This window comes from Coffea arabica, chromosome 1e (genome assembly GCF_036785885.1).
Source record: "Coffea arabica cultivar ET-39 chromosome 1e, Coffea Arabica ET-39 HiFi, whole genome shotgun sequence".
Lineage (NCBI taxonomy): Eukaryota > Viridiplantae > Streptophyta > Magnoliopsida > Gentianales > Rubiaceae > Coffea > Coffea arabica.
In genome coordinates, this window is record NC_092311.1 from 45866891 (window position 1) to 45889658 (window position 22768).

Below are 22768 nucleotides of genomic sequence, written 5' to 3' on the forward strand. Positions count from 1 at the left end.
CTTCATGTCTTGAGCCCAGCTGAAACTTCTAATTGATACCCAGAAATGGAGTGAAGGATACTGACAGGCCATAAGATAGCAAGAAACTTCGAAATTCCAACAAAGCTCAGTAGAAAGGAAATATGATACTATATTAACCGCAGACTGATTCCGCTAATGTTTGGATTGTTGTTCTCTACCAAAATAAAAAATAAAAATTCACAAATACATTTTCGAATCACTTTTTAACTTCATATATATCAAATCGTTACGATATATTTATTTTACAAAAGCTCTTAAAGATTCTAAGTAATTATCAAACTATGCACCCAGATTTTGTAAACCGGAAAGCAATGTTAATATTGTCAAGTTTGCAACTAATGTCGTCACTAAATGGATTTCTAGTGACGCAAATTGCACCTTGAACCTTAACACTCCCTCTGATTTCGGGCATGCCTTCCAAGCAAGATTGATACACGTACACTCTGCAAGAAAAACTCAAAATCAGTCACATCAATTGCTTTTCTTAGTGGCTAGTTTGCGAGTTTGGGATATAAAAAGAAAAGATAGAAAATGTTAAATTACGAAAGAAAAAAGATAAGAGAAAACAAGAGAACAGTGTGTTATTTGAGAGTTTAAAAAAGAAATAGAAGGATTTTAGATACACACGCCATTAAAATTTTATTCACTATACATTTAAGGACGGGAGTGATATTTTGGAAAATGTTATGAAGCTTTATTCAGCTTTCTTTCATTTTCTGCCCAAAGTTTTTTTACATTGCTGTAGAATAGATTCTTACCTAATTTTTCGATTTCGTTCTTTTGTGTCCCTTACAAACTCTCATACAGCAGCAACCACTTGCTTCTCTCAATTTCTCTTCTTTTCCCATCAAATCTCAACTCCCAAAATGGACTATAAAAGCAATGACATATGTTTGGATAGCAAGTTATTTGGAAAGATTTTTTTTATTACATCATAAATACATCTTCTTTTTTAATTTTCAAAGCACCAATGTAATAAGCTACCTATTAGAAGCGTTTTTGATAGTTTAAATCCATAAACTTGAGATTGATTGACACATTTTATTACATTCTCTAGAAGAATTTGATCATATCTTGTCAATTTATAATGAAAGATCACATTCAACCTAACTTAAGATGTATTTTAACACCATCGTCACTATTTTCTTTCTTCATGTAACATTGTGGAATGTAGAAATTTTGATTTTTTAAACAGTTTTCTTTCGTATAATTTTTAAACAGTTTTCTTAGTAACTGGTTGGATCATTCAGTTTTTCAAATATTATAAATTTTTTTTAAAATTATACTAAAAAGTAGTCTAAATTTTTTTAATGTTTAAAAAAATCTCAAAATATATTTTAAAAATTCTCCTACTCTTAAATATTTCAAAATTATCCAAAATATACTCAAAAAACTCTGGTATAGTAAACTTTTTCAAAAGTACCCCAAAAAACAGCTAATCCAAACGGAGACATACAAGTCAATGTTTCATGGGGAAGGGAACAGGATGGATTGAATAGGATGAGTGAGAGGGAGTCTAAGTGAAAAATTAAAAGAATTATAAACCTCGCACTTATCAAAAAAAAAAAAAGTAAATGTTTTTTAAATAGAGAAAAATAAGGTAAATTGTCAGAAAATAAATGCGAACAAAAAGCGTAGAACCAGAACAACCAAAAGCGTAAAAACCAAAACAAGCCGACTGAATATCCTTCTCAGGCGCAGAGCCCAAAAGTCCACTCCCCTGCCACTTTTCCACTGAACAATCAACCAAACAGCCTCCAAACGGACTGCAATTACATTCACTGCGGATTACTAAACACCAAATCGTTGATCTGCACAATTTACGCACACGCACCACACACACTGAATACTCCAGCATCTCGATCACTTGCGAACTGGCAATCCGTCGGCGGCAACCGGATCCGATCTAGCTTCCACAGGGGATCCGCAATGCTGGATTATTTTGGGGCCCCGAATTGAGATGCAGTCGAACTCACTGCCATTCCCCTTGAGTCCATTCATACTATTCAATGGCGGCGAATTGAGCGAAGAAGGATTCGAATTATCTAGATTTTTGTTCTTGGGCTCGCTGCTCTTCTCCCAAGGAGGCAGCATGGATTTTTCCAAAGTCGGAGAGAAGTTTCTCAGCTCCGTCCGCTCTGCTCGATCCCTCGGCCTCCTCCCTTCCTCCTCCGATCGCCCCGAGGTATTTTTCCCACCTAGACCGAATATTCAATTGCTTATAATTACGAGATGTGTATATGTTTATACTCATATGATGTTCGTGTAGTTGATGGAATGGAGTTAGCTACTCTTTTCCGATTGTGCAATGTATGATGCTTTATAGGTTTAATTTTAAGTATTTAAATTTTCTTTGTATGGGCTATCAGGTTTGTTTTTTCGAAGTACAGGGTAGGCAGTGGTAGTATTGAGCAATTTTGGTGATTCTTTATTTTGTGTTGCAATGTATACTTGTTGAACGGATAAGCATTTGATTGATGTTTACTGTGCTGCGGAAGTGAGGAGATATAAAAGTGGGTGATGAGTATCTTTCTAACTGAGCAACTTTCACATTTGTCTGTTGCTTATATATAAAAGTGGGTGTTAGGTTGACAATCGCGTACTATGATTGTTTTGTAGGTCAATGCTCTTTGTGTTTGGCTTACTTGGTTATGCTAGAACATGTGACAAACCTGTTTCCCTGCTGGTGAAAACCTATTTAATTGGTTATGCTAGACTGGGATGACAATGAGACTAGAAACGTTGGGATGTGGTTCATTAAGCTTTAAGCATATGGAGATTAAGAATTAAGTGAGTTTCATTAGTTAGAATTCCCTTTAGAAACTTGAGCATTAGTTTGTGTTCCTACTAGTTTTCCCCGTGGATTTAAAGAAGTTAAATTGATTTGGACTTCCTGAGTATGAGTATATGTGTTTGCATGATTCTGATATTTTCCATCTTTGACATGATTAGGAATATGAATTGCAAGATGATGAAAAAGATCAGATAATGGAGTAGTAGGTTTATGCTGCCGTACGTGAAATTTATATTTGTTAGTGTCTCATGTGAAACCACCCATATACACATTATTTCTACTTGTTTGAAGAGATTAGTTTTTTTTTTTTGGCGTAATGGAATGAAACAAAATTTTGCTATATCTCAATAGAATGATTCATCATGGTCAACTGAAATTGAAAATCCCCGTCAGTTAAATCGACACCTATAGCAGTCTTGCTCTTCATGTGATGTGGTTTAGAGTTCTAGAAATGTGTATACAAATGAGCATGTCTATCTGCATCAGCATTGACATGTGCTTGTGTTTGTATCTATAGCCTAAGAACACCTTACTATTTAGACAACGAGTGTTGTTTTTCATCATTTTGGTATGGTAGGGTCACTGTAGTTTTGACCTGGGAATGAAGGGTCCTAGACAGAAAGTACTGTGCCCGTTTCTTTTCTTTTTTTGTTTTTTGGTTTTTGTTCTTTTTTGGGTCTTTATACGCATTGTATTTTACAAGTGTGGATTCGCATGGCTTATAGGTTCCTGAACGAGCTGCAGCAGCAGCTGTTGCTGCTCGAGTTCTTGCTTCACTTCCCCCGCACCAGAGATATAGTCTTGCATCTAGTTCTGAAGAATTGAGTTCAATCTATGGAAGTAAACCTGATGGTCAAGTTATTGAGGAACTTGAAGAAGAATTCTACGAAGAGGTAGATTCTATTGTTTTAGCTAGATCTGAATTCTGTTATGTATCTTAGAAATTTAATCTGATGCAAGAGATATCCATCATTGTATTACATTTATCAATTTGATCTGGTTGACTTTTAGTTTGGGGTTGTGACATGGTTTTCTTTCTGTAGCAAAACAACAGTACAATAGGAGCTTATTTCTATAGATCATTTAAAATTTTGGTAGATTAATAGTGTAGATGTGGATTACAACAGTACATGAAGGAAAAAGAGTCGTTTGGCTTGTAATTTGCTACAAATTTGAAATTCATTGCCTCAGGCCCTCAATATTTGTGGAGTACCAAACTGCTTCATCTGTTGAATTGGTCTCTTTATGTGGATTTTTGTCAAAACGTCTTTTGAATCCTCTCTCTTTATTTGGAAAGATTTTGTCTATTGCTTGAATATTTTGTTATCACCAGAATCAATTTTGAGTAGAAAGTAACTGTTGCTCCTCAGCCTCGAGTTACATCCTTCAGTTGTATTTTTTATGGACAATGTTAATGCTAATGAGAGGTAGGACCTACTGGACAACATGAATGGTAATGAAAGGTTGGACCTAACTGGCTTAAAGAAAATGAATGGCATGACTAACCAATGAATGAGGGATAACTCTATGTATGGAGAACAGGAAAGGTTCACTTCAATGTCAAAAAGTCATTGTTGCCTAATCCTTTTTCTTTACTGCACTGTTGAAAAGTGAAAGCAATTTCATAAATCACGTTGTATTCTGAAAATTGCCTTGGACATTCAAATTTGGCCGTGGTTTACATCAAAGACTGGTATTACTGGAGTTTAATTGTTCAAAGTGCCTAGAAATTTCTCATATTCCTTTTTCACGCTCAATGTTCCGAATATGATGCAATCGCATTTGTTCATCATGTTTAGCAATATGTTACTGACTGCACTTGTTCTTGTGGACGCTAGGAGTTTGATCCAGTAAGATATGTATTAGAGCATATTTCCTGTGAAGAGAATGAGCTTGCATATTTCGAGGAAAAGGTGACACCTGCATCTCTCTCACCATATTGAGCTTGTATTGCAATTTGCATTTCCTTCTTTCAAGAATTGATATGTTGAATGCTGACGAAAATACAGTTGTTCAAAGCATAACAATCATGATCACACAACAAAAATCATAATAATTGCATTGTTAGTTATCGTCATTATCATGACAGTGGTCGAGAATTACCTGATCCTTGAGTTCGTGCTTTGACTTGCCCTACTTTCCAATGCCATTAATATGATCATAACTTCTTTTGGGCCAGTTTCAAATTATTGTACTTACCATGTATTTAGTGGTGCATAGGGTAGAATTTTTGTTTATTAATTGGTTATGAGTCTAGTGTAAGTAGTGTGCCCTTGCGAGCGTTAAATGCAATGATGCTTAATGTTGGAACTTAGGTGTGTTTTACCTCTTTATGGAGTCCTGATTTTAACACCCTTGCTTCTTGGAAATATTATTCTTTTAGCTCTTGAAAAATGATACTTGTAGAGACGAACTGAATTGAGCCATCATATTATCTTAAAAAAGCAATAAGCCCAAATCGGCAGGGCATGGGAAGCTTCATTTCTGACAGAATGCTGACTAGCTAAGCTTGTTAATTTTATGAAACCCGTTTTAATGTACAATTTGAACAACAGACTGCTCAATGCCACTAATTTTAGCATATGGTCTTCTTGTGATTAAAAACTCTTTTGCAATCACTCTCGTTTATCACCATCTTTCTTGTCATTAGCTGCCCTTGTGTTTCTGGCCTTGTTGATGCTTTCTGGTTTTTAAACCACCGTTGCAGATGTGCTAACAATTTTTAGAATATCTGCATATCTTTATGTTGACTATTAACTTTTGTGTATGCTTTTCTTACGTATAGGCTGCTCTTAGATTAGCACAGTTGGATAGAATTTCTGAGCGTTTATCACGCCATGTAATGGAGCATCATGAAGAAATGGGTATGTTTATTCTTGCTTTCTGGATAATTATGAAAAGAAGTGGATAATTTGAGTGTGCTATTGTTGTATAGACTATAAGCTATGGCATTTTTAAGGTGCTTTCTTAATGCATGTTATTTGTGAGTATCAGAATCTATGCTTCTAACTTTAGTTAGGTTTATACAACCCATTCAATATCATTACCTGTAATTTTTTTCTCATGTTTATTTTTATCGTTGAAGATTCCATCTCATTACGCTATCTCCCCTTTTATTAATTTTCTTTGACAGTGGCATGGAACATCTGCTTCCTGACTCTTTGTGTGCTTTGTTTCCAGCCTTACCTGTTAAATACTTTACTTTGTACTTGCAAAATTTGTCCGCTAAATCTGATAGCTTAACATTGTGTGATGCATTTCCTAGTGAAGGGAATGAATTTGGTACGAGAATTGGAGAAAGATTTAAAGGTTGCAAATGTTATTTGCATGGTAAGCAGGTGATATTGTTGCCTTTAACTCTGTCTTATCTAAATAGCTCAGAATAGTGCAACATCTTGAAGTTGTTATGCATATAAGGTGCTTCTAGTCTGGGTTAGTAATGTGTTCTTGAATTTTATATCTTTCATGGTACTTTATCCTTTGTAATCCCTGCAGAATGGGCGAAGGCACCTTGTTTCATCAAGGAATGAGGTATCCAGAGATCTCATTGTTACCAAAAGTTCGAGGAAGAAACAAGCACTTCTGGTACCTCCTACATTTTAGTTTTGACACAATCAGTTGATCTCGTTCTTTCCTTTTACACACGGAGATACATGTAGAATGAGTTGATTTATTTGGCCAAGGTTTCTACTTTCTACTCTTTTTCTGTCAGTGTCCTTTATGAAATGCTTTTTTTTTTCCATTATTTTTTCAGGAGGTTTATTCTGTATCTATGATACAATTGTAACCATTTTCAGTTTCATCAAAAGGAATGTGTGATTTTCTGTATGTTTCTCCATGTTTATGCATTTTCTGTTGTTTTTGACAAGTGCATATCAAGTGCATGCATATGCACTTTTCACATGATTGCCTAGCAATTTTTCCTTATGCTTGTTTATTGGGAAATTAATTGTATGGTTGACTTGTGCGGTAGAAGTTGGTCTAGGATGTGAAATGTTCACATAAGGGGCATGTAATGAGCTTTACATGCATCAAAAAGATTTAATTTCTGAATTTCATGATTGAGACACGAAGCAAGTGGACATGCTTTTTCTTTGGATTTTTATCTCCTTTGCAACTAATGCTTACTAAGAGGTTGTTGCATTCTTATCCTTGTTGTTGCTATTGCATCTCTCTCTCTCTCTCTCTCTCTCTCTCTCTCTCTCTCTCTCTCTCTCAGTTCTCTCTGGCACATTTTGCACATGTGAAGCTTATAACTACAGCTGCTACCTGCAGGACATGCTTCCGATTGTGACTGAGCTTCGCCATGCATTAGACATGCAAGTTGTTCTTGAAACTCTTGTTGAGGAGGGGAACTTCTCTAAGGTGTCATTCCTGCTTCTAACACACTTTTGTGGTATCCTACCTTAGTTTTGAAGTAACTCTTTTTACTTCTTCTCAAGGAATGTGTCATTTTATCTAAATCCATCTAGAAAACTGCTGAATGTTTTACATGTGTGGACAGGCTTTCCAAGTGTTATCAGAGTATTTGCAACTTCTAGATAGTTTGTCAGAGCTTTCAGCTGTACAAGAGATGAGCCGTGGTGTTGAGGTGAATTGGCTAACTGCACTGGAACTCTTAGAAAATCCAGTCATGAACAGCTTGAGCCACAAATTTTTTTATTGGTTCAATTCGGAAAGTAGTTAAACATCTGCTTGCTTCCTTTCTTCTTTTTGCTAAGTACGGCTATATGATGTTCTTACGGTCAGCATTTCTCATGTATTTGTGATTTCTCTGCGAGTTTATTGCAGGTTTGGCTGGGAAAAACACTTCAAAAGCTGGATTCACTCCTAATAGAAGTTTGCCAGGACTTCAAAGAGGATTCCTATATCACTGTAAGTACCTCAGATTTGCTTATAAATGGAATATCAATTAAATTTTGTGTGCTATCGAGTACGTCAATCTTGTTCAAGGTTTTTTCATTCAGTTCAATTTCTTACTTTATAATTCTAACATCTTTATCTCTTCCATAAGTTATTTTCTCACTTTTCAAGTAGTATTTGTCATAGTTTAGTCTGTAAGTCAATTTCTTATTTTATGTTTCTCATAACTTGAACACTTGAGATTTGGAAACACTAGTTTTATGTTAAAATTGTGTTTGCTTTAATTAATTCTCATCCTTGGCTTATTTTCCTTTTCCATGTAATTTGATTGCTTGTAAGCTTGAGGCGGGCGCTGGGATTTCTTAATGCCCCATTATCTTTTTTTTTTTTTAATTTTTTTGGGTGCAGGTGCTTGATGCTTATGCTTTGATCGGGGATGTTGCTGGGCTTGCCGAGAAAATACAAAGCTTTTTTATGCAGGAGGTTATCTCTGAAACACATTCCGTATTGAAGACTATTGTGAAAGGGGTATATCCATGTGATTATAATTTTTAGATGGTGTTTTTTCTTTTTACATTTACATGGTGAACTTATGCATCTAAAATTACGTGCTCTGCTCATCATTCTAGATTGGAGTTGTATTAATATCAAAGCTACCATTTACATTGAAACAACCTTATATATGCCTACTTTGTATATGATGATGGAAATTCGGCCAACTGTTGTAAGCCTCCAGAACCAATGCATGCTATGCTACTCTCAACAACTCTGTACTATGAGTTAAATGCTGCTATGCTAGTTTAAAAAAAAAAAAAAAATTCTTGGTATTCTGAAAATTGTGATGCTATTCTTCATGATTCTTTTTAAGATTTGAATTGTCTGGAAATGAAAGAATTCTAGAAGAGGATAAGTTCAGTAAGGCTTGAGTTGTAGTCATACCTGTTGTCCTTTTTCGTCATTGCTTTCTCTCAAATCGCTGCTGTATCTATCTATCCGTCTATATATCTATCTATCTCTGTTGCTCCTTCCCTTTAATCTATCTCCATCTCTATCTCTTCCTCCTCTTTGATCTATCTCCATCTCTATCTCTTCCTCCTTCCCTTGTTAACTTTTGTGGGACTGTTTCTTCAACTAGGATTTCAATAAAGTTGATTGTGCTTTAATAGACACAAATGTGCATACACAGTTTTGACCGATGTCAGCATAGGAAACTTTGATAAAAGACCTTTGGATGCAAATGTATGTCATAAGCTCTTCTGAATTGCATCTAGTTTTTTGCCGATTGCTTTCTTACATCTGAATAACTGCTTTTGATTTTTTCAGGATCTAGACAATCACGATGCACAAAGTTCTAGGTACAAGTAACATTCCCTGCTAGCTCTTGTTTAATTCATATAGCTGCTGCATTGGTTGTGGATGTCTTTATAACAGTTACAATACTCATTTCCAGGCTTACCTACAGCGACCTATGTATGCAAATACCTGAATCCAAATTCAGGGAGTGTTTACTAGCAACACTAGCTGTCCTGTTCAAGTTGATGTGTTTGTATTATGATGTTTTGCGCTTCCAGCTGGAGGATGCGGTAAAGATTTCTAATTTCCCTTGAGTTATGTAATGAGTATTCTTGAGCTATTGCGTTTGACTTTCTCTGCCTTCTAGTCTTCAGTGCTCTATGCATATGTGCTGTCTCTTGTACAAGTCTAGAAATTCTCCTTTTGGTGACACAATATTTAGGGTTGCGGGTGGGAGTGGGGAATTTAGTTTGCAATCTATGTCAAGATGTGTTAATGGATGGTAAAGGTATGGAAGAACCAGAATGCACTTCAAATAGTTATCAGAAGCAGCAAAGGAAGCTATTAGGATTTAGCTCTTAAACTTCCAAAGCAGATTAAGAAACTATTTTTTTTTTCCAGAATTTATCCATCTTTTGTATTCAGTGACATCACTTCTCAGTGCATGTGATGAAAGCTATGTCGTGTGTATGAGGTTTTATAAATTTTCCTTCAGCGAGAACCTAACCTTTGATTTACTGTAATTGGTTACCATTACAACATATAAGACAAACTTCAGAGATTGTGTCCAATTATGTTTCCTTGCAGAATAACTGTTTGTACAAAATTTCTGACATCAGCATCATTAGAAACCTTTAAGTAATTTTGCTTCCAGAACTATTTCCAAATTTTTATTACCACCAGAATGCCTATCCCGACCAACAGTTCATCACCCTCTATAGGCCATGGCAAACCGAATTTCTTCTAGGTTCAATGTCAGTGCTTAATGATTTTCCTTTTTGGTTAGTATTCTATAAAAATGTATTTTTATGTTGTCTCAAGGACTTTCAGCTCATATATTTACTTATGAAATGCTTGTACTTTTGAAGTTGGATATGCACCTCTACATTTTGATGCTATTGAGTTGCAGTTACTTTGCTTACCTGTATTCTAAAGGATCTTTTTCAGTCTTTTGATCTTACATGCAGTTTTTAACCTCAGAAACTTATTTGCTATCGTGTTGTATCCCGGTTGTAGCTATATGAGTTTGTTTTGAGTGTGTAGGAGTTTCTTTAGTTCCAGTAGGAATGTATATTGTCAGAAGAGGACTTTGCATACCTCTGAAAGTCATGGCATCCTTCAGTACTGGATCATGATTTTTTTTTTTTTTTGGGTTTCTGTCTCAGGTTTCTGCACATAAAATGTCAATTTCGGAGCAGAAACCAGATGATGTTCATGGACTTTCAAGTGACTTTCATTATGGGGATCCAAAATCATCATGTTCTTCAGATTCCTTGAAATATGATGAGAAGCTTTCTACAACAAACGATGACACAGAAATTTTGTCCTCTGTTCAAGAGCCAGCAATTACTTCTCCGACTCTGCCTGATACTGATGGAAGCAATGGCTTCAGGCATGCAGATTATGCAAATAATGAAAGGGATGATGGAAGTGCAGCTTCGAGCAGTGGATCTCCGTGGTTTCAGCTACGGAAAGATGCTACAACCTTGGTTTCACATACCTTACGAAGAGGTCGGAGGAATCTTTGGCAGCTTGCAACAAGCCGTGTCGCAGTTTTGCTTTCTTCTTCAGCTGTTTGTTCTACTAGCACTTATCAATTTTTGAAAAATTATGAAGATTTGAACACCTTTGTCTTGTCTGGGGAAGCTTTCTGTGGGATTGAAGCAGTTGAGTTCAGGCAGAAAGTCAAAACTGTTTGTGAAAATTACTTTGTTTCTTTCCATCGGCAAAGCATACATGTAAGTTTGACTCAGTTATAAACTCAGTTATACCAATTCTAGGCATGGGTTGTGAAATTTTCAAAGGGTAGCTTACCAAAGAGCCACAATTTGACCCAGATTTGAGAAATATTCCTACTATAAACTAAGAGACCCGTCAAATTGAAATCTCCCCTAATATTTACTTGTGTCAAAGCTTGCGTAATCAATAGTTGTTCAATTTCCTTTTACTGAAATGGGCCACAAAGGATGTTTATTATAGATTTCTTTTGAGTCCAAGATTAAGATGATGGTGGATGTTGCATATGGTAATGGCAAAAATTCTCATTACTTGATTTATATAGGTATCTGCTTTGCTGTCCACTGAAGAGTCTGATATCCATTATCACTAATTGTTGTCAACTACAAAGTTTTTTCCTATGTTTCCAATCGTACATGCTTCTGTATTTGAAATTTTTTACATTCATAGTTTGTATTAGCATATACATGTATTGCATGCTAGTAGGGCCTGATAATCATAGAGGCATATGTGACAGAAACAGTAGTAACTGCAATTATCTATGAGCTGGTTATGCAAAACTCCTTTTAATCTTTTATCATCCAAAATATATTTGTCGTTGATATCTAAATCCGCAGTGGCTCAATATGGAACCATTTAAGTGCACCTCAAATATATGAATATTAGATTTTATCTTGTTTCTTTTGGAAAAGCACAGGTTGATTCGACTTTTTACAGAAAGTTCTTCCGCTTTTTGTTTTCCTCGTGTGTTTTTGCACGTGTTAAAAATTTTTCATTTTCTCTTGCAGGCTTTGAAAATGGTGATGGAAAAAGAGAATTGGTTGACAATGCCACCTGAAACTATACAAGTAGTAAGCTTTGCTGGCCTTTTCGGTGATGGAGCAGCTCTTATTGTTTCATCCAATAGGACTTCCAATGTTCAATTGCTACGTGCTAATAAATCAGTAAATGAAGGTGAAACTGGTTCAAAGAGGAGTGGATTTGAGAATTGGCTTAAAAGTGGAAATCCATTTTCTCCAGAACTAAGTAATAGTCCTAAGGAGTACTCTGACTCCTTTTTACCTAATGGATCATCAGTGCCTGGAGAAGCTGGAACCACTCTTGAAAAATCTTTCCTCAATAAAGCTACATCAAAAACTGCTGGTGGACAAAATTTTAATGGGAATGCAGCCTTCTCAGAAGACGAAAATGAAGACCTTCTTGCTGATTTTATTGATGAAGATAGTCAACTCCCAAGCCGGATTTCCAAGCCCAATCATTCAAGAAGCCATTCTTCGCATTGGAACGATGAAGAAATGAGAGCACAAACTGGATCATCACTTAGTCTTCTAAGGTGTTATATTTGATTCAATGTTTTATAACTTTCACAGTCATGGGCCCGTTAACCTTAATGTGGTTTACTAAATAGGTCACAAACTGGATCATCACTTAAGTCTTCTAAGGTTAATTGATTCTATTCAGTGTTATATAACTTACACATTCCTGGATATGTTAACCTTAATGTGGTTTACTAAATAGGTTGATGGATAAATATGCAAGACTAATGCAGAAGTTAGAGGTAGTCAATGTTGAGTTTTTCAAGGTATCTTCATGGTTCACATTTACATCTGCTGCTTGTTTCTTTTTGCTTTTCTTTACATTTTTTTGTTGGTACATTTATCGGAAATTTTTACTTGTTAACAGGGAATCTGCCAATTGTTTGGGATCTTTTTCCACTGTATATTTGAGAACTTCTGTCAGATGAATATTCACCATAGCGGAAAAGGCCTGAATGACTTCCTATCTCGTAAGTTTCTTCTAATGCTAGTTCCTCCATACTGTTATCAAAGAATTTTTATTCCTTTTTTGTTCTTTGGTGAGCATTTATGTCATTAAGTTTTATTCCCCATTTATTTTCAATCTCGCGCGTTTAAAGTGTCTGTGAGGCTTCTTCTTATGAGGACCTTCGTCTCTTATTCCTCAGAGAGGTTAAAAACCGCTTTGTCCAGAATAACACAAGAGTGTGATCAGTGGATAAAACCACAGCCTGCGTCAGCTTCCTCCTCTTCTCCCACGTCGCCCAATACTGCATTCAGTCTTTCAGATGTTATGCCAGCTAGTCCACCCAGTAGCTTGCCAAGCACCTCATTTAGTCTCAAGGTATTTTTGTAGATTCTGGAGTAAGCCTTGGTAGCATTTCATGTTCAACTAATTGGTTTCTCATATAGAAAAAATGATTTTTTTAAAGGTACGTGTGCTAGCTGTTTTATCTGCACTTTATTTAATTGAGTCACATTTGAGGTCATGGGACCGCAATTGGGGATTTAGAACCAATCTAGGCTGTGTAACCAGTAACATTTGTAAATGCTAAAAGCTTATGTTGATTGCTGTAAATTGAAATATCTGATGGGGTGTAAATGCTAAAAGTGTAGGTTGATTACTGTAAAGTGGATTATTTGATGTAATGGTGGGACCAATATTTAGTACTCCGTCCCATTAAAGTGTCATGCTTTCCATTTTGGTCTGTCCCAAACTGTGTGTCATTGCCAAAAATGATTGTAACTTTATCAATAATTTCCATTGCTTACCCATGTCTCACCTAACTAAAAAGTAAGTATTATTGGGACCAGAAAGTCTTCCATCAAGACATGCAACTTTGGTGTTCAGTTGATTGATATGCACACACCAACCATTTTGAAATGATTGCCTTGCATGTCTTCACGCTCTAATTCTAACTGGAGTAACATATGCCAACCAATAAATATGTGGACCCCGCTGTCATGTTTTGTCCATTCATTGTCCACCTTTTGTATTCAAATGAAGGGCAAAATGGAAAATGAAGATGAATTCTTCAAAAGTTGGGCCCTGTTGATAACAAGTTGGAGTCTTGAAAGGCATCAAACTTTTCGGGATGGAGGGAGTATAAAATTAAAGTTCACATTTTAGGTTTCAAGCATTTGTGTAACAGCACTTGATATCCCGTATGTATGTCTGTCCATGTTTGTGATACACATACCCAGAGACATAGGAAAAATTACTGTTTCTTTTGTGAAATTGTTGTGACATGGATATGATATTTAAGTCCTAGTTCAAACAAAAGACTTATACTCTAATCTGTTTGTTACATTGTTTTTCTAATCCTTCCTTCGTAGTTTCCTTTTTTCGCACTCATCAACATGCTATCACCATTGCATATCTCATCTTGCTGATAGTGGATGTACTGTTTTACTGCTTGCTTACTGACTGAGTGCAACATCTGATTAGACCTGTGCATAATTTATATTTTTATCATGATGCAGGAAAGATGTACAGCTGCTGACACTATATCTCTTGTTGCTCATTTACTGCATAGATCAAAGACCCATCTTCAGTCAATGCTTCTGCAAAGAAATCCGGCAATTATCGAAGATTTCTATGCGCATCTGGTATATACGCAACTACATTAAATTGATGTACTACATGATCAGAATCACACAAAAGGAACATGTTATTGTGTTTGACGTAATGAGAAATATATGTGTTAAGAGTTTGAGTTGTATACAACTGACTGCTATGAATAAATGGAGAAACTCATTGCTAGTAGTTGCAATATCTGTATGAACTTTTTGCGCTTTTATCAGCTACATAAGCTGAAAAAATTATGAGCTGGGTCTAACATAGTTACTGATTTTTGTCAAAATTTACTTTTGGGTGGCTGGTAGCAGCCTTCCCTAATACCCAGAGTTGTTATCACCAACTTTTTGGTCACTTGAAAATTGTATGATGTGCATTGAAGAGGTTATGATTGGCTTTTCTCTTTTCAGGTGGATGCTGTGCCAGACCTCACGCAGCATGTTCACAAAACAACTGCAAGACTACTACTACACATAAATGGGTGAGTCATAGGGTAGATATTGCTTGTGCAGTTAGCCCTTGTTAAAAAGCTACATTCTGAAGCACAAATGACATCAATATAACAGCTCCATCATTGTTTTTCAGTTGCTAGTGGCATTGCATCTATAATTATTGTCACTTCACGAACAGGCAATTAAACATTTGAAAACTTTACAAAATGAAATAGTCTCCAATGTGTGTGACTTTTTTAAGTGTTAAAGCAGGTACATTGATAGGATAACCAATGCCAAATGGGAGGTGAGAGAGCTTGGAATGGAGCACAACGGGTATGTCATTGTAGACTCATCTATCATGAAATTTGACACAAAGGCAAGAGGGGGATGCATCAATCAGCATGAAGAATATACGGGCCATAAATTATTCAATTGTCATGGTTATCATACCAATCTTCTTGTTTCAGTGAACTAAATAACAATAATCAAAATGACAGTAATTTAGTTTGTTTGTGCAATGTTGAAATTCTGATGCTATAACAATATCTTGGGAAAACACATGTATTCAGTTGAATTTGTTTTATGCTTTGATTAAATATGACATGACAACTGGTGATTTCACATTTATAATGGCAGGAGTTTATGTATTGCTTAAAGAATTAGAATCTGTATAATTAAGTTCAGTGGGGGATAATCGTGTAGATTCTGTATTGCAAAAGAGAAATGTAGTTTAGTTGAGTCATTTTTTTCTTTTGAATTTTGTTGTTGTTTGGATAAGTCCTTCCATGGAAGGTCTAAGCTTTATCATATCATGGTTAGCGCGTAAGATGCATACTTGAGCAAATGTCTAATTTTGTGAAGGGCTGGAGTAAAGATGATAGGTTGCTTCTCAATGTTTCACTTCTTGACATTCAACTTACAAAAGTCATCTGTAAAAGATAAAATGAGAAAAAAAAATGTAAAGTAAGAATTACCATATTCTTCCTACCAAGTTTAAAGTCGAACTTCTGAGTGAATAAATATCCATATGATGCTTTTACATGATAAAATTATGGTATAGTTGCTTGTTAAAGGAGAGACTGAAAAGGATTAACCAGCAACTCAACTTGGCAAAGGTCTTGTTCCATGTGATACATAACTAGTGATGAGGTAAATAAAGCTCTTTGCACCAATTTATAATAGAAATGAAATCGATAGGTGAATGGTATACATCTCCTCAACCCAAGTAGTCTTAGTTTCTTTCTAATATGCATGCATGACATATTGAATTCTGTGCTGAAAAAGATTTGATTGTTAACATGTCTTTTGCCCATAGTTATGTTGATTTACTGCTGGGAGAGTTTAAGCACTACACGACACGACTTGCCCATGGCGGCATCCGGAAGGAGGTAAGAGCTAGTTCAATGTAGTCAAACATTTGCACGCTCTTTGTTTAGCTACAGGATATTTGCATTATAGTATAGAGGATTTTATTTTATTTTTTTTTTTGTTGGCATTAGTTCTAATTGTATTATATTGTTACTTAGAACTTAAATGCTACTGCATCCTTCTTAGATCACTGTATTCTTTAGAAATTTCTCCTAGAAGTATTGGGGATAAAGATCAGATGAATTGCATCCCTGCCAAGCATATTTGTGCAGCAGGAGTTTTTATTTATTTGATTCAATTATCAATAACTAATGTAATGAAATAAAATATCCTCTTTGTTCTATCTAGCTCTTCGTAAAACTCTGATGTCTACTTGATTTGTCTGTTTGGCTTGCCTCTGCCGGTTATCTGAAGTTTTGAATTGTATGGATGTATTTATGGTTAGAGAACTAAATATCTAGGTTTTTTTTTTCATAAAAAAAAAAGTAACTAGTTTTCCTTGCATGAGAGGGAAACAAATAAATTGACTATATATTAATAACCGTATAATACTCAGGTTCAGGACCTTCTCTTAGAGTATGGAGTTGAAATTGTTGCTGAAGCTCTCATTGAAGGTCTTTCGAGGGTGAAGAAGTGTACTAATGAGGGACGGGCACTAATGTCGCTGGATCTTCAGGTTTACTTTTAGCCTGATGCATATCTGGTCGACTTGAAGTTTTTAATCTTCTTCCCTATGAAGTGAAGTGTGGTGATCTTCATTTTGTTTCAGGTTTTGATTAATGGCTTAAAGCATATAGTCTCTTTTGACGTGAGGCCAAAACTGCAGATAGTCGAAGCTTTTATCAAGGTAAGTATAAGATGGTTCTCACACTACTAAGATTTCTTGCGCTTGTATTTGTCACATATATCATATTCTATAGGTTGCGGTTACTAAGTATTATCTTGTCCCTCCACCCTTTGGGCAGGCCTTTTACCTTCCAGAAACTGAATATGTTCATTGGGCGCGTGCTCATCCGGTAAGAAGATTTTAACCACCTAAGCTAAATAATGAACCTCTCTAAAGGTCTACATACTTTTATTTCATGCCTTGGGTTTTTTGAACTTTTAGGAATACACGAAAAGTCAAATTGTGGGGCTAATCAACCTCGTTGCCACCATGAATGGCTGGAGGAGGAGGGCCAGATTAGAAGTGTTGGAAAGGATAGATTCACTGCCATGAGATTTCCATCACATGAAGCTTCAAAGCTTCTTTCATCAGCTTACATTTTTCCCCTGTATAATTGATGTAAAGGTGGATTTATTTTTTTATTTCCATTCTTACTTCTCGAGGTTGATGGTGTATATTTTACATCAATTATAAGTGTAATATATCCTTTTTCTAAAGGGAATAGCGAGTGTAATTTTGAGCTGCGAGATGTGTACCTTGCCCTGCTGTTCCACCCACTATTTATGGTCATGAATTTTGTCATTCAGAAGAAAGTGCATCACTTTATCTTTTTTATTTTGTATTGAATATACTTGTTCATGGTCTGCAAATAATGTGGCTGAAGTATAATAATGGTTAAGACTGACAAATATGCTCAAATGAAATGTACATATAATATATGATCAACCAACAACGCACCATACCCAATTATATATATGGTAGAGTCAAGAGTGGATTAATACATGGAGTACTTCTTATACACAAACAATTCAAGTCATGTAATTCGAAGGCCCATTTCCCGGCCGAATGCGCAATTTGTCTGCACAATTTATTTTGCAAAATGTAAAATAAACTATAAAATCTAACCCAAAAAAATAAAAAAAAAAGTAAAATAAACTGTTCAATGCTATGACCAGAGTCATTCAATAATAGCTAGTAACGTGAAATGTGAAATGGTACGCGTTGATCAGATGCAAAACTATGTCATAAATCGAAAACTGGAGCAATGACCAGATGGAAGAAGATAAAATCGAAATAATTTCTTTCTTTTTCACAATGAATATAGACATTATTGCTCTTCTTCTTTGGGGTTTTTTTTTTTTTTGCCCTTTTTGTGGGTGGGCTTTTGGCTATCTCCTCTGTTCATATAGCTTCAGTGTCTATGTTGTGTATGTGTTCTGTCAATGGTTGAAGGGATTTTAAAAACTGGGAAAGTATAAAAGTCTCTACTTCGAAGCAACAGGCGATTGCGTGATGTTTCCTATCATCGATAATGCTACACAAGGCTGCTCCGCAGGTACCTGCAAAAGAATACAACCAGGGAAACATATTATTTATTATTGAACATTTCAGGACATATAAGAAGAAAATTCTCTTGTAACTCTTAACAAAATACCTATGAAGTTTCTACCAAAGAAATTTTTGAAACTCTGATGCTACATTGTCGGCCAGCCAATAATGGCAGTAGATGCTAGTTACATCATTTCAAGAACTCTCACACATCAAGTTTGTGTGGTTAATCAACTATGAAAAATTCAAATTTGAAATTTAACTTTTGCACACATATCATAAATCAAACGGTGATAGTGTATACACTGTTAGTGTATATAAAATTTACTCTATATCATAACTTTACTTATTCACTTCCTTCATAAAACAAACAAAAAAATATATATAAGGAAGAAAAATTAAGAGAAAGAATTATAGTTTGCCCTTTTTTTGGTTTTTTTTTGGGGGTGAGAGAGGGGGGGGGGGGGGGTTAGGTATGAAGAGATTTGCTATGATATAAGGTACTAATATTATAGCGATTCAAGTCAATAGTGTGAGTTGTCAAGACTCATAATTTTATAACAGAGACAAAAGTTAGCAATAAATATGAGAATAGACAGTTTGACTTACAAAGTGGCCAGCTTTAAGAATCCAGTAGAAATGTAGATTTCTGTATGACTTGGTGAAACCCTTTGTGCTCTTTTCACCTCCACAGTACAGAGGCGTTCTATCCGTGTTCAAGAAATTTGTGATCCCATCCCACCTGTGAAGGTAACATAGAGAATTACTGATCAGAATGAAGAACCAAAAAACCTTTAACCCCTTTTTTTTTGGGGGGGGAGAGTTATGAGTTATGACTTCTTCTTACTTGAGCTTTTCAACCCATGCGTTGGTTCCCTTGGTTGCACAGATGAGATCAAGCTACAAGCAAACAACAAAATTGTTGTAATACCTTCAATTGGACTACTCACCTTAATAAAAAAAAAAAAAAGAAATGGACCAAGTTAAATGGTACTACTAGCATAGATGATCATAACACATCCCTGATCAAGATTGTGTTTCTTATTCTATTGGCACTGCTGCATAATTCAATTGCAGTCAATAAATCTCTCTCCCGCAAATATCTTATAACCAATTTCTTTTGCTTAGACTGAAGGTATGTACTTCTTTTGTTTAAATCTGACAGGAATCTTTTGGATTGTGATTTTTATAGAAAAATTTTACGTTTTTCGTGAACACATTTTTCAATCATCTTTTTCCCTCACGTGCATCAAATCGCTACAGTATACTTTTTTAACAAAAATTCCTAAAAGTAGCAACCCAAACGAGGCCTTACTTGTCCATTGTAGATAGATACATTCACTCCTTTTGCTAAGAGTTCATCCACCTGCAAAATACGGTTGAACAAATAAAAGTAAAATCAATGCATAAAAGTGACAATAATATTGGTCCTATCCTGTGTCAATTCGGATGCCAAAGGATGCTCTGCTTAGATTGGAAGGCAAGTACAATAATTAAGAAAGCAACAACTCATTTGTAAACTGTTCAGACAAAATATCAGCAGATCATCCTGAATTTATTGATCATGTTTTGTCCCGGAAAAGAAAAAAACAATCTGATTTAGTACCTCACTGATCCGTGGACTCATGAAATCACCTTGCAGTGCTGCAAAAACCTGATTGGACTGCTCTCCCCACCTGTTAAAACCCTTTTACAACGTTAATGACAATCCAGTACTGGAGCTCGGAGGGAATGTGTGAAGATTTTCGAATGATCAGAAAACTCACGTGAGATTTTGTGGTATGATCTTTAACTTCTTTTTAATCGGACCATTCATCAACTTATCAAGATCAGCTTCACCTCCAGGAGTGGACCTCAAGGTCTGAAGGTACCTTGAGTACCTTTTTAGAGAAATTTCTTGTTTTAGTTCTACTGATGCAGCTGTCAATGATAAAGGGTCCTCGTCTGAATCCAAGAGGAAATTGTAGAAATCCTGAATGTGATAGATAATCAACTTAGACAGGCATAAAAGTACAAATCTTTTTTTGATTGACTCTGAACTTGATTAAACTATGGAAACATTTACAACACACAGTCCCATACCACATTGTTACTATAGTGGGAAATCAAGCCTTCCAATGCGCTCCATGTGTCTGTGGCCTCTGACATCTTACCAGCTGCAATTTGCTGTTTGATTTGAAGAGCCAAACTGCATTATGAAATAGGCCTATTAGACAACTGAAAATTCTTCTAGCTCGATCCTGTTAAACAGTTCTAGCTGATAAAAGTATATGAAGGACCTGTCTGATTTTTGCAAACCATTGTTGTCAAGCCTCGAGACATCTTTCAAGAGAGGACCCCAAGAAGACTGCACGTTGATCACAGAGCTTGGTCAGCCGTTTTTAACTTCATAAACAAGCAAAATTGAGGGATCAGGAGATGAATGTAGAACTGAAACATGGTCAGTTACAGATTACTGAAACTGCTTACAGTGAAGTCTTCAGGTGAGATCCAGCTATCGCCCAATGCAACTCCTATATAAAAAAAAGGTAACAACTCAGAACTTTAGGATTGTTGAGAAAAGCAGTAGTAATCCTCAGTTTCAAGTATAGAAAAGCAATAATCACCTCCAAGATTTAGGTTTAACTTTCCAGCCTGAATAGCATTTAAAGCAGATAAAGCTAGAGTAACAGCAAATTTGCCACCATAAGACTCTGCTACAATATACAGAGGACTCTTTTGGAGGGTCTCATTCTTATTGAATACTTCAATCAACAATGTAGTTCCATCAGTTGCAGCCTCGACATCACTCTTCACAAATAATGTGGTGTCTTCCACAAAGCTGTATCCTGTCCCAACTGGATAGTCCTATAGACATTGTATTCGCGAAAACAAAATCAGATAAGAATGTAAAACAAATCCCTCCAGAAAAATCCCATTAAATTTGTAAAACAGCAATAATACTCGTGATAATTTACGGACATTATACTTCCCAGTACGTACCACAAACAGGAGATCAGCTTTCTGCAACCATGTTGAGTTTCTCGGCTTTAGGAACTCATCTAGAGGCCCAACCTCTTGAAAGTTACCAATTCCAACTCCTGAAGCGCCCTTGAGTTCGCAAGATACAGATAATTGTATCAGAAAAACAAAAGGCAGTAAAGATTGAAACTTGAGAGCATCGCACAAGTATTTTGATACTCACAGGACCACCCTGTAACCAAAGAATTATTGGCCAAGGCTTTTGTGGATCTTCAATCCTGTTTGGGCTTCTGTAGTACCACCAGAACATGTGAGCCTCTGAAAGAAACGCAAGAATTCAAGATCAGCATTCTGAGATAAATCCAAATAATTCAGCACTACTAAATATCTGAATTGGGATGAAGATTGCAGCTGGGATTTAGCTTACTTGGCCTGACTTGAACATAGCCCCACGCTTCGGATCCATCTTGAGTTCTAACTGCGCTGTCTACTCCCTCATGAAACAGTAGAACCAGAAGAAGAGAAACAACAACGTGGGACTTTTTCATATCAGACACAAAAAAGAGAGAGAACCAATCCCCACAAAATCAGGCTATGAAAAGTTTTTATGTGCAGAGATTGATGAAAGCTGAAGGACTAAAGATAGTTTGATTATATGTGCAAAAAGAATGACCATATATATATGTTGTACCAGTCGCTATCTGCAACAGACACAACTAAAATAGTGGCAACAGCTAACAAAAGCAGCCAATAAATTTGACTTCACAGATCAATCTTCAAGATGAACGATTAGGGAAACTATTTGTTTAGAGCATCTGTCAACTGTCAATTCACAGGGTGAATAGATAAAAATAGGTTAATTTACAAGTCACTGAAGCTTGCAAGACATGCCAATCTAGGACCACCATTGGCCCATGTCATGCCGCAAGTCAATAATTGGATGCTCCAGTAACAAAACCTTCCCCATGTGAGATTAATTAAAACATGGGGTAATATTCCAAATTTGCAAAGATTACTTTATGTAAAAGGTAGGTGAATCTTGGATATATATATATTAAACTGGGTAATTTATGGATTATTAAAAGGTAGTAGTATTTGTTAATGATTTTTCTAACCGTTAAGACACATAAATCTCATTCGCACTATCATGGACACAGAACTAACAATTATTATTCTCTCTTACATTCATTTATATACTTTTCCAATCTAATACCTAAATATATCTTAATAATTACTCAATGAACATTCGTCAGACAGGCTCTTTGTTAATTATGCAATTAGTGTACAAAAGGGCTAAGCGTAGTGTTACACATACTACTAATAGCTACCAGAAGGACATCCCATGTCTCCAAAAACTGGCACATACCATACCCAATTGATTTGATCCAAAGCAACAAGCCCAATTGCATTCAGAGTCATTGATTGCCAAATTAATCGATCAAGATTAGGTTAAGTTTACGTATAAAGTGCATTAATGCAGAGATCTTTAAT

The 22768-nt window shown here is 35.8% G+C and overlaps 2 protein-coding genes across 4 annotated transcripts; one reads left to right on the forward strand and one right to left on the reverse strand.

Annotated features, from left to right (window-relative positions):
• The first annotated feature begins 1682 nt into the window (after positions 1 to 1682).
• On the forward strand, positions 1683 to 17580 carry LOC113706866 (uncharacterized). Of its 3 annotated transcripts, none has more exons than XM_027228903.2 (25): positions 1683 to 2206; positions 3541 to 3708; positions 4654 to 4728; positions 5601 to 5679; positions 6081 to 6145; positions 6311 to 6400; positions 7091 to 7180; positions 7320 to 7406; positions 7607 to 7690; positions 8087 to 8206; positions 9002 to 9033; positions 9129 to 9261; positions 10357 to 10929; positions 11716 to 12260; positions 12446 to 12509; positions 12611 to 12713; positions 12891 to 13066; positions 14206 to 14331; positions 14710 to 14780; positions 15001 to 15066; positions 16049 to 16121; positions 16658 to 16777; positions 16871 to 16948; positions 17067 to 17117; positions 17210 to 17580. In XM_027228903.2, exons 1-25 carry the CDS (start codon positions 1982 to 1984, stop codon positions 17318 to 17320), a joined length of 3405 nt encoding a protein of 1134 aa, XP_027084704.1. In that variant the 5' UTR covers positions 1683 to 1981; the 3' UTR covers positions 17321 to 17580. The 3 variants fall into 3 exon arrangements, with proteins under 3 accessions (XP_027084704.1, XP_027084711.1, XP_071914281.1); XM_027228910.2 differs by having other exon boundaries at positions 15004 to 15066; XM_072058180.1 differs by lacking the exons at positions 1683 to 2206; positions 3541 to 3708; positions 6081 to 6145.
• A 415-nt stretch (positions 17581 to 17995) lies between these two features.
• Positions 17996 to 21943, reverse strand: LOC113706880 (serine carboxypeptidase-like 51). The gene is made up of 13 exons (XM_027228923.2): positions 21705 to 21943; positions 21501 to 21595; positions 21299 to 21406; positions 20923 to 21163; positions 20786 to 20829; positions 20596 to 20663; positions 20399 to 20504; positions 20083 to 20288; positions 19923 to 19992; positions 19632 to 19682; positions 19164 to 19216; positions 18926 to 19058; positions 17996 to 18327 (listed from the first exon to the last, which is right to left on the reverse strand). The coding sequence occupies exons 1-13, from the start codon at positions 21823 to 21825 to the stop codon at positions 18253 to 18255; spliced, it is 1371 nt and encodes a 456-aa protein (XP_027084724.1). The 5' UTR covers positions 21826 to 21943; the 3' UTR covers positions 17996 to 18252.
• Between the last annotated feature and the right edge of the window lie 825 nt (positions 21944 to 22768).

Bases quoted from the DNA above. Each gene is read 5' to 3' on its own strand.
- LOC113706866 (XM_027228903.2), top strand. From the start codon at position 1,982: ATGCAGTCGAACTCACTGCCATTCCCCTTGAGTCCATTCATACTATTC. The intron at 12,510-12,610 runs GTATCTTCATGG...ACTTGTTAACAG, and splicing joins TCAATGTTGAGTTTTTCAAG to GGAATCTGCCAATTGTTTGG. The intron at 15,067-16,048 runs GTATGTCATTGT...TTTTGCCCATAG, and splicing joins CTTGGAATGGAGCACAACGG to TTATGTTGATTTACTGCTGG.
- LOC113706880 (XM_027228923.2), bottom strand. From the start codon at position 21,825: ATGAAAAAGTCCCACGTTGTTGTTTCTCTTCTTCTGGTTCTACTGTTT. The intron at 21,164-21,298 runs GTACGTACTGGG...CAATGTCTATAG, and splicing joins AAGCTGATCTCCTGTTTGTG to GACTATCCAGTTGGGACAGG. The intron at 20,830-20,922 runs GTGATTATTGCT...TTTTTTATATAG, and splicing joins GTTAAACCTAAATCTTGGAG to GAGTTGCATTGGGCGATAGC.